At 38.8% G+C, this 12490-nt stretch overlaps 1 protein-coding gene across 1 annotated transcript in view; it reads right to left on the reverse strand.

Annotated features, from left to right (window-relative positions):
- Positions 1-12490, reverse strand: part of LOC114472062 (ubiquitin-conjugating enzyme E2 E2-like) — a 90719-nt gene that overhangs the window by 52387 nt on the left and 25842 nt on the right. The window contains exon 3 of the mRNA XM_028461136.1: positions 2983-3033. Coding sequence (XP_028316937.1) covers positions 2983-3033 — 51 coding nt within the window. The remainder of the gene's footprint in view (positions 1-2982; positions 3034-12490) is intronic.

Below are 12490 nucleotides of genomic sequence, written 5' to 3' on the forward strand. Positions count from 1 at the left end.
TGGTCCGAATGGAAACATTTTAAGTGTGTATCCCGTACTGATATGATGGAGCCAACGCCTGGATAACTCTGACTAAAGCCTGATATATGGTTCCACGTCAAATCGATGTCGTAGACGCACGTAGCGCTCTACGTAGATGCAGACCCACTCCCCGTAACCTGACGTGTGCCTCCCAAAAATCCTGACTACACGTCAAGTCGATGCCTTGACGCGTAGTCAGCTAGGGCTGTGATTGGTCAGCTCCAAACCTCAGCCACGGTCACTGCCTTTTCCAGTCAACAGCGCTGTGTTCCAACTTTTTGCAGAGCGACACGAGAGTTATTTCTACAGTGGATTGAGTCAAAGAGAGAACCGAGACAAACAAAAAGTGCCAGAGTTTGATTATTTCATTTCATGGCTGCAGCATGTGAAGCACCGCCAAACGGAGTCAATCATAGACGAAAGGTGCGTGTTTACCTCTCTGTACCTACAGTGTGTGTGTGTGTGTTTCATTAACAGTAAACAATGACTGACATGCTGTGGAGGCTGCCTGAGGAGCAGACATGACGTTATATTTAAAGCGATCTATACAACACTGCTCCTTTCCCAACTCGCCGTGGACCAGGTTACCTCGCTGGTCTCTCCGCTCTACGGCGGGGTCGAAGCCCCCTCGCCCACGGCGTGACTGTCGACAGTCCGCTTGATACACTTTTATACTTTGCATGTTGCATACGTTTATATTGAAAAATAAAGCGCACGTTTTGAAACCATTGTTTTAATATCTGTGTCCAACAATACACACATAGTTGGGTACAGTAGGCAAATATTAAGCCAGAAATAAATTACATTTTAAGATAGTTTTCTGTGACCGGAAGGTAAACAAGGGCTTTTTAATGCTCCTCTGAAAACACATACACACACACAACCCCCCAGCGGCAGGGTGGCCAATCACATAGGGATGCATTCCCTCGACACAGAAGTACAGTTGGCCAACCTCTGCGTCACGTTGACTGCGTAGGTCCTGACGCAGAACCATATACCAGGCTTTAGTGTCGTTATTTGGCTCAGAGACGCAAAATAAATGTTTCTGCTGGGTTTTTGTCTTGTTGTTATAGCAACCATTGAACTGTAGACCAGTGAAACACTGTTGCCGAGCAACAGCTAACAGAAACCAATGAACGTGTGTCATATCCTGACCAAAATGGCGGCTCTCCATAGTTTATGCCCCACGGTGTAAAATTGTTCTAAAAAGTCCTTTAAATGTGTTTCTTTTAATTAAAAAAAAGGTGCACATATTGTGTTTATTGGTATTGGTAATACATTAAAAATATTTTTATATACATTTCTACTACAGGTACCCTTTAAGTATAGGTAAATAAAAAAACTGCAAAGTAGGTAGATGTCAAGTTTTGCACAACATTCACATTCTGCTTAGAGTAAGTCTGTATTTTACATTTGTCCAATTCCGACAAAGCAAAGTTCTATTGATTAAAGGAAAATCTTTAATGGGAACAGCCGTAGCAAATGTTGACCATGATGTCAATTCAGTTACAGATGAAAAGAAAATATGAGGAAAACAAATCACCTCAAATCTACAGGGTCTCACATGACTTAAACAAACTCATCAGAATAGTCCATGATGTATTGAGGAAGTGGTTTGCATTCCAGTAAAGATCTTTCTTTCTATTTGACACCGTCTTCTAATCTCTGCCTCATATTTATCTTCTGGGCTCATCTGTGTGTGCCGATTAGGAGGTTCCCCTCTGACATGGACAAAGATTAAAAACACACAGTAATGATGGTTGGTACGATTCTCCACAGGCACATAAAAGATTCATTATGTTACACACACTATAGGTTACTGCATTTGTGTGCCCTTTGAATGCTGTGTGTGTGGGTGGCGTGTGCCTTTGAACTGTTAGATTAAGAAGGATCAATGTGAATATCAATTTAACGTTGAGAACTCAAAAGAACCTCCGTTAACCCTGCAATAAATAAGAACTCAGACGCACAACTATTCAGATTTCCCTTCAGATCTTTTGCTTCCCTTGAGTCTCCGATTTTGTGTAAACACGAAAAATACACGTTCTGAAACCGAAACGGCAATCTCAACCATTTTTTTTTAATCTCTTGTTTTTATTTAAAATCTGGCTCAAAGGCCAATAGCACGTTTTGGGCCAATAGCTCGCTTCTACAAACTATTTTACACCAGAAAATAATTGAATGTGTCCAATTTCACTCATCATCTTCTTCAAAATATTGCCACTACACCACTAATCAAGAATAAAGTCAAAATGTGTGTTGTTCCAAGAACTTATGTTGTAAAGAAAACTGTTGCTTTTTCAATAATATGTGGGAAACTTTTCCATACAATAGATGATAAATAGTTTTTTCTTCTTTGTCATGCAAACATCAGCAGAGGTTGAGGGGACTTCCTGGATCAGTGAACTCCTCTTCCGTCACTTTTTTTTCACTAAAGCCACAGCTGCTCTGAGAACATGCATGCTTCACCGCATCACCTTGCTTTCCTGGCCTACAGGAAATGCCTGGACTCTGCAAAATTGCTGCACACTTGACTTGCAGCAAGGCCACACCCACTGAAAGTCATCAGTTTAAGAACGAACACAAACATGAACGCAGGAAAAAGAAAAAAACCTTTGCATTAAAGCTCGTCGCCTCCGTGTGTACAACGCTGCTGTTTGGATGCAGGAAGCCTCAGGGAGGCTGAGCCGAACCATTGCTGTTACCACAGTGACCTGACGCTAAACAGCATTCACAACATTTGTGCTGCTATTTATTTCCTCCCTTTGTACCTGGAGATTGATTCATGTTTCAATAGGCTAACATGATTCCCTCAGTGTGAAATGGATTATTCAAACAGGTGCAAATGCAGCGTTGGAAATCCACGAGGGCACAATTCATTCACAGGGAGCACAAACAAGCGCCTCAGAGTGGGTTTACCAAAACAAAGAGAGGAAGAGCACATCATCAACGAGCTCCTACCTGCAGTTTGGCGGCGGGTCCAAGGTTATTTCTGCGAGCTCCTTCTGGATCCTGAAAGCAGAGGAGGATGTGTGTGTCACAGTGAATTCAATAAATCATTCCTGTAAAATCCATCTGCAAACGTACACACTGAATACACTATTGATTTCCTAATGAGCTGCTGAACGCTGGGATTGAGCACAGGAATCAGTGCTGTCACGGCGGATCAACAGCAGGACGCACGGATGAATGAACAGACGTGTTCTTCTATAGCGGGCGTACTAAAGTGATATTGATGTTAAAAGGTGGCGTTGGATGAGAGAATCATGTCTGCTGTGTCAGAAGGACATCGATTCACTTTATAATCAGACACATCACATGAGCTCCGGAGAATCAAACTTTATTAAATCCACAGCAGAAGCTGCTGTTCTGTCCATTTTTGTCATTTATTTAAGCTTTATCTGGAACTATTTATATAACACTTGGTTCACTAAAGTCCTGTTTTCCTCTTTAATTTGTTTGAGCTGAGCCAGTTTCCCATGCTATGCTGTCTCTGATCTATAACCCACAGCTGGGTAAAGATCATTATTACTTTATTTATTTTCCATTATTGTGAAGAGACACGGCTGTGAATTTTCAAACAAGTTTCAACATAAATAAACAATCAGTTCAGCCCATCTTTTTATGGTGGAAAACAGTGGATAATGACTGACAGCAGCAGACAGGCAGATAATAAATACCAGATGTTACCGTTTATAACTGAGTTTGGTTTAGATTTTTTGCAACGTAGAAGAGGAGCGGTGGAGTAACGGTTAAGGAAACGGGCTGGTAATCAGGGGTCACCGGTTCAAATCCAACCTGGGTCATGTTAACTCTAACTGCTCGTGTTGAACGTCGCTTTGGATGAAAGCGTCTGATAAATTAAACTAATCTTTTAAATCTTAGCCCTCATTTATCAAACGAACGTACGTCAGAAAATCATGCGTCCAACCATCTCCACCCAATTTTCAATTGTTGTGAGCGGAAGCTACAATTAGATCTTAATATGTTATGGTTTCAAGACAACTTTTTTTAGGAAATGTAGAGTACATGTGTAGACTGCCAATTGTCAGCCTTCCTCAGAGGTGTCTGTAGACCCATTTGATGTGATAGCAGTTGAAACATGTCAGGAGATGAAAATAAAATTCCTGAAAAAAATCAAACCTTAGCATATTTTTTTTTTGCTCAACAGAACATGAATTAGTGTAAATTATCAAATTAAATGAAACTCAACAGTGTTTACAGGGCTCACAGCTGTCTTATGCTTACATCACATGGCACTCGTCTTTAATCACAAAGCAAATTTTCTCAAATTGGTCCACAAGTTTCACCAAGTGAAATTTAAAATTGGTCACAAAATCAAGGAAATGTGAAGATCCTGCAGGTAGTGATGTCTGATATTTCTTACTCCAATATTGCCGGTGTTTTACCTATTTTGCATTTTAATTATAAGAATTAAAATTGCTAATTTTCCCGCCACTTTTGATCAAACTGGTCGGTATTTGGCCCCTGAACTAAAATGAATTGACACCCTCGCTGTAGGGGGTCAACATTTCCACTAGTGAGGAAGTTGTACAAACTTCCTCAAACATTCATATATACTTCCTCTTTCCTTGCTTGTCGCATGATACTTTTAACCTTAGTTTTGTTCAGACATAAAAGGGTTTAAAGAGTTCTGATGACAGAGAGCCAAGACTTTCAAAGTTCATGGTTTGTTTTGCTCCTTACGTGGCTACATGTTGATATCTGTTGGTGTCAATCACAGCATGAATATCTGTGGCAGCCTCAAGACGTTGGCAAGCTGAGACACAGGCACATGTGCAGACATGTTGTGTATTCTAAAAGCACTAATTCCAAAAGTTTGCACTGCTTACCGACTGAGGCTCTCACCACACAAAGGTGATAACCTCTCATCAAGCAATTTGTCTTCCTAACTGTTCAATTAGGACAGGTTCAACAATGGGAGACTTCCACTGCATCTGATCTGAGGGTCATATTATCAACAGTCATGTCAGCATTTAGAATAATAATGACTAATCTGAGCACTAACAGGAATAAACAAAGGGGTTTAATGTGTTTTTGTGATCATTTTGTGTAGTTTTCTGCTATTTTGTATGTTTTTGGATGTGTTTTGGTAGTTATTCTGATTGTTTTTGGAGTCATTCCGTGTGTTATGACATATTCTGTATTTTTGTTGTTATTTTGTATATATTTCTGTTCTATCTGTGTTATGTGTAGTTTTGTGTATTTTTTTAGTGATTTTGTGTATTATTGTGTTTCTTTTGTAAATTGTATTAGAATTTTGTATGTTTTTGGATGCATTTTGTGTATTTTGCTGTCCTGTTCATGTTTTTTTTTTTAGTTATTTAGTGGATTTACTTTGGGGGCACACAAAAATTATTCCGAGGTGGGCCAGCAGTTGCCAATGTCTGATGTATAGGTTCCCTCAGAGTGCTTCTGTTTTACGAAGATGACACACAACTATATCCATCACTGAACCCAGATGACTATGGTCTCATTGAGGTGTTGTGTGACTGATTAGAAAGTGTAAACTTCTGGATGAGTGAAAACTTCCTTCAACTAAACCATGACAAGATGGAGGTGATTGTCTTTGGTAACAAGGAAAAGAGGACTGCTATCAGCAAGTATCTTCAGAACGCTGCAGCTCGGGTCTTAACCAGAACAAAGAGGTCAGAACACATTAGTCCAGTTTTAAAGTCTTTACACTGGCTCCCAGTCAGCCTCAGAATAGACTTTAAAGTTCTGCTGCTGGTGTATAAATCTGTGAATGGGTTTGGTCCAGAATACATCAGTGACATGTTAGTCAGGTATGAACCCAGCAGGTCTCTCAGATCTATAGACACAGGTCAGATAGTGGAGCCCAGAGCTCACAGTAACCATGGTGATGCTGTGTTTAGTTGTTATGCTGCAAAGAAGTGGAACAAACTGCAGCAGAGCTGAAGTCAGCATCTAATGTGAACATTGTAAATCAAAGTTAAAGGCACTTTTTTTCTCTACTGCGTATGATTGAGAGGGTGATGTTTGGTCATATTGTTGATGTAATGTGTTTGTTGATGATTTTAAATAATTAAATGTTTATGTTTATTTTGTCGACTTTAAAGTTCTTTTTAGAACACTTAGTTGCCTTGCGTATGAAATGCAAAATACAAATACATTTGACTTGCCTTACCCCACAGTCCAAAAACATATCTTGTATGTTAGCTTTACTGAAGTCTCTAAATCGACCGTTAGTGTCACTATTATTATTATAAACTAGTGAAGTGTAAAGTTTAACAACTCATTTTAGGTCGGATTAGATTTGGTTTTTGATTAACTTACTTAAAAAAAACACCTTTGCTTGAACATGCTTCACATCCACTTTAACACACCCAGTATTTTTCATTCATTAGGAACTTTTTTGCATTTTAATGTTGTTGAAAAGATGAGAATTCACATCAGCCATTTATTAGCCAAGACAATTAAAAAGAACAGGCTTTGTTTCTAAGGCAACAATGCTGTTCCGTTGTCGTCTGCAGGTTTGATGATTGGCATCACGTGTGTAACCCAAGTGACACCGTGCAACCACAAAGCAATGAGTCAGTAGCTCAGCACTGCTATAAAACTAATGAAAAAGTTCCTGTATTATCAGTAGGGATGTCAGTCCGTCAATATTAGTGTAATAATGTAATATCGGTACATTTCCATCTTCTGGTTTTCTGCTGATAAAAAACAAAACACATCAAATAATGCCTGGCTTAATGATCCATGATGTGACCTTGAACTCAATTCAAATCCCTTTATTTGTCCCCCAAGGGAAGATTTAAAAGGGCATGACAGTAGTGCAAAGACATGCAAATAAACCACACAATTGGACATTCAGACATAAGTCATTTTAAAACTTGAACAGTGAGAACCTCAAATTTCATAAATAAAAAATCTTGATATTTGAGTTTTGGTTGATATCGGAATCAAAAATTAGGTTATGAACATGATTGACATGGCAGATATTGGAAAAAAGCGAATATGAGACATCCCTAATTACAGCGTATACATTCTGCGTAAATACAGCAGAGAAATATGAAATGAAAAAGAGTCAACTCAATGAAACATTTTCATCACATATGGCACGATTTCAGGAAGTTTAAGGGCCTGTACTACAGAGCTACATTTCCACTTATTGCGCTAACTTTTGGGCTATTGACTAATGTCTTATGGGGCTAAATCACCACGGTAACTTAGGCTGAACGACTGCCCTGAAGCCCCGCCTGCTGACCAATCAGTTCTCTTAGAAAACAATCTGTCCAATAAAAAGAGGATAATTGTGAACACGTCTGTGTGGACCTGATGTGACTCTGACAGGACAGAAAGAATATATAGACATTGATGCAATCCTTTCATTAACCATAAGAAATATATATTTTTATCTGATGGACTGATCTACATCAGTCAGCTGATGAAGATGCGTGCGTCGGACGCTTTTAGACCAATAAATCAATTAATTCATTATTTCATTAATGTATTCTGTAGTGACACGGAAAGCCTCAGCCCTGTAAGATAATATAAAATATAAATATTGTCCACCTTATGATGGGGGCTGATCTGTATGAATGCAGCATCAGAGACACAGAAAAGTGTCTTTTATTCTCTGTTTATAATCTCACTAATTTAAGCATTAACACTCATCAATTCCTGCATTCATTACTTGCAGCTTTTACTCCAGCAACAGTGCTGTTTTTGGTTGAAATTATGGATTTTAATTCTTCATATTTTTAAAGAATTATTCCTCAATTGTGATGTAAGTTGTTCTATACAATTTCTCTATGATTGTGATTGATCTGACACTGTGATCTCCTCCTCTGTTACAATAGCATGCACGTAGCCAGGGTGAAATCAACTCGTTTAACTTAGCGAGTTGTAATCAAGATTCGTAGGACTGCTTCTGTCTGACGGAGAATGTTTGGTTAGGTGAAGCCTGCTAATGAAGATAAATCCAGGATATAATTATCTAGCTTTGTAGTGTAGGCCCTAAAAGTTTGTAATTACATCTGATTAGGAAACAAAACGGAAAAGGGTAAACTCTCAAATGGAATTGAGGAAACTTTGATTCTGAAAATGGTAGCCTCTACAAACATGTGATGGGTTGTGAATTGCTTTAGCTAAGGGGAAGTTAAGAACAAGGAAGTTAGTTCAGACTGGAGCAGAGAAAAGACTTCCACACTCACTAAGTCACCAGAGTAATCAAGTATCAGAGGAAGGATTTGTAATGAATTCTCCAGAGAAGGAAAAAGACTTTCCAACAAGTGTGAGCTGGGAAGGAAAAGGGGATAAAAAGAAGGATCCTGTCTGGCATACTATCTCCACCGTTAGGGAGTCATTTTCAGCTCAACTGTGAGCTGTGTCATTTTATTTGCTGTATTTCCTTAAGAGGCAAATGCTTGTGATTCCAACATGTTCCTCATGGCTCGTGTGTGACCTCTTCAACCAAATACTTGCTATCTGTAACGGTTCACAACTCGTTGCTTTGGCTAATTGTCTGAGACAGGGCGCACATTATACAATCACAGTCTGTTTGCTTGGACAAAAACAAACAGTTAGTATTGTGTTTGTGTGTGAATGTGGGGGTGAAGATGATTTATTACTGTGCCAAGAGCGACGAAATAACACTGCTCCATGAAGCAGTAGTAAACGCTGTGGTGATGAGAAAGAGAATGACACTTTTCATACCAAACGATGGTCTCATTAGGGCGAGATTTAGTCATAAAAGCAAACAGTTTTATGTCCACGTCTAAGTCTGGTTTTTCTCTCCATTGTTGCTATTGGGTTTTTTAGGTGAGGCTACCAGACTCAAAACACCACTCACTTTGTTCTTCTTCCTGTTCTTGTTATTCTTATTGTTGTGTACACTAGTTAAAAACGCTACTCCTCTGTTATTCGTGACGGGTTCGGGCTGAAGTTTGGTAGCTATAATCTATGGATGTCGGTGCCCGAGAAAAAAAACGAAAGTCGATTTCTCATTTATTTGTGAGTCAAATATTACAACGGTTGGTGGTATGGAATTATTGGCACATACCAATATATATTTGGGGCCCATTACCCCGTACGTGTCACGGGGTGCCAGGGGGCCCCCGGGGGGACCATTTTTCAAATGACTACTCCTTCGTTAGTTCTCGTTAGATCAGAATGCAGTTTGGTATAAATACTGCATGAATGAATATAATGAGACCCTCAGAGCCCTTTTTTTAATAGGGTAGGGGGCCCAGGGGCTCACCCCCCATTTCCGGTAGTCGTGTGATATATTGTATCAAACATAAATCAACGTAGATTACAATTAGGCCTTGCACAATTTGATTAGGGGCCCATCCACCCCCCTTTTTAGGCAATTTCCATTAAAGTTGTTTTCTCATTTATTTGTGAGTCAAATATTGCGACAGTTGGTGGTACCGAATCATTGACACATACCAATATATGAATGGGGGCCATTACTCCATATGTGCTAGGGGGGTGCCAGGGTGCTCCTGGAGGCCCCATTCTTCAAATGACTACTCCTCCGTTAATGCTTGTTGAAATGGGCTGTAATTTGATATGGATATTCTATGAGTGGATGTCAAGAGCCTCTCTGGGACACTTTTGAAAAGGGGGGACTGGGACCCGCGGGCCCACCCTCTTTTCCAGTAATTTCTAAATTGATCAGAACACAGTTGTGTGATATATCATTTCAAAGGCAATTCAACGTAGATTACGATTTTATGTCGCACAATTTCATTTGTTTTACTTGTGTAGGGAACCAAACCCTCCAAGTTGATCTTTGACTTAGGACACTAGTTTCACCAGTCAATGGAGTCAGAGAGTCCGTCTCCTATTGTGAAATGCAAATGTGCCCCACAGGGGGATCTTCTCCCTCTTCCTGTCCGAACAAAGGAACAGGAGAATCCAAGAACAGTTTTTCTCCTGTTATCACCTCTCTGCTACATTACAATCAAAAGGAAACAATCAGTCAATGTTTACATGCTAAGTTTTCAAACTCTGGGCTCCGACCCCCTGCAGATGTTGTCACCTCCAGAACCCAAACCAGTGGTCACACAGGACGTTGGAATAACACTAACTCTCCTGCTCAAATGAGAACAAAGAACATGTGCTTGACTGGAAAGTCACAAAAGAAAGGATTATTGTTACGGGTTCCTGCAGAAATTGAAATTGCAAATAGTGTATGTCCTATGCCACTCTTTTCATGTAATTCAATAACCAACAGAATGCTATTTTAAAATGTGTATCATTTAAAAGGTGCTTGAAATACTAGAAAACATCACAAAGCTTAGTTCAAGGTACTGAATGTTAACCATATGATAAAGAAAATTCCTTAACCCGAATTGTGACATTCAGGTTTATTAAGTACTAACTATGCTATTTTTCAGCCGTGTCTGGTATCTAACTGTTTCATTATAGATGATATATTAAGATATGATGTTGAAAAGATGTTTTGAAATATGTGGAATTAATTATTAGGCATTCTTTTATGTTTAGGATCTCCCTCTGTTGTCTATGTCATTCCACTACACACCCACACTTGAGACACACCCACAAGCTGAAAGTAGAGACATTGACCAGTTTTGGACGCGGGCGTTCATGCTCACACGTGTCCCCTCATGTTTCCAGTCTTTCATTTCATTTTTATTTTATTTGTCTGTCCGTCTGTCTCCCCTCTTTGTTATGATTTTATTCTTTGATTTTACAATAGTTAGTCTAGATTAGTTTAGAATAGTGATTCACTTTACTTCATGTAATCCTCACCTTTATTAGCTTAGAAATGCATTTCATCATGGTTTAATCACCGCATTGTTCTCGTTTCTTACTGGATTATGCAAATAAAAGGTTAAACTTAATCTTTGATTCCTCTGATTCATTAAAGCTGTGATGATGGTGTAGATTTGCTGTTAGAATCCACTTCCCTGATTTATTACTTTGTTTAGTCGAAAGAAAAACTTAGACACATTTCCTCTTTTTAAAGAGGTGGCACCCAGTAATTCATTGAGCTAATATTAATAATCATAATTAATATTCTCATTCATATAACCCATTATTAACTACCCTTGTTCTCCTACACTTGGAACGGAGTCATTTGACTGAATTCTCGGGAAGGTGGTACGTGCAATTGGGTGCGAAGACATTCCGCGGGCCCAGCCGTAGTTCATCAGAACTTGTTTAATTAAATCTTAACTCTATATTTTGTGATGATGACATTATGATCCTCAAATAAAGACAAAAACAACTGACTCCTGAGTGTTTTTTGCAGCAGCACTAGAGAGCATTAGGGTAATTTGATGTCATTTCAACAAATAGCCCACACACTTTGGTCTAAAACAAATTCTGAAATTTGTACTAATTGTTTCGTAATAATTCAATAGGCAGACAAGATCTGATAAACATATATATTAATGTATTTTGAAGGAATAACATCTCAAAGAAAGAGAAAATGTAGAACATGAGAAATTTGTTCAGAATTATTACTATGTTTTAAAAAAGACGTTTTTCTGATGCAACGATTATATTTTTATTTTACCAGTGAAAATAAACAATAAATGATTATAAGACACAGAGGCAAGCTACATAGGCCTCATGTAAAGGATTTTCAATATTCGTGAGTGGTGAAAAAACCCAAAGTTGAGGTCCAAAATAAAAATGAACCATCTGTCACCCAAGAGCCAATGCATATATGTGACTAATCATGAGTGATGTCTATGTTCATAGCTCAAAGCTGATCAAACTACAGAGAGCTGAGGAATATGCTAATTTGTTTACTGAAGGTCCAAACATGTTCCAGCCCCAAACTTTTCCAGTTTTGATGAACTGGCAATGTCCACCAGATAGGATGCATAGCAGATCTTTTTGTATATTCTGAGAGAGTAGGTGGAGCTGTATTACTACACCACATTTCAGTTTCCTATGTCATGTAGTTCCTGAGATAATGGGAAAAAATAAGGACACGCAAAAATCGACACATACCCCCTTTATTAAATTGTATATATCTCAAAAGGTATTCGTTCGTTCAAATTAAAAAGTTACAGTGTGGTCTCGGCTTTACATGATCAAGATTTGAAGTGAGTTTAAATAAAACAATCACCAATCTGATCATATGAATTCAGGTTTTTTTTTTTTTTTTTTTTAGTTTTTCGTTTTTTTTTAGGTAACAACCAAATTTCTTTGGTACTACCTGAAACAAATTCACAGAAAATCAAACGATACCATGTTTCATGTTCCTAAATGCATCCGTGTGACTGTGAGGGAGTGGAAGAGTTGGCCATTTCCATGCAGGACATGAACATAACTTTGTGAGTGTCACGGCTCCACATTTAAAAATGCGATGCAGACCGAGCACTTGCAGACAGAAATGTGAGCTAAACCATTTAATTTAGTAGTCTCTGAACAGCGAACTGTGTCGACTATAATAGAGTTGGAGATGAAGCTGTGGAGGCAGACCACATTGGAACTACGT

This window comes from Gouania willdenowi, chromosome 11 (genome assembly GCF_900634775.1).
Source record: "Gouania willdenowi chromosome 11, fGouWil2.1, whole genome shotgun sequence".
NCBI classification, from domain to species: Eukaryota; Metazoa; Chordata; class Actinopteri; order Blenniiformes; family Gobiesocidae; genus Gouania; species Gouania willdenowi.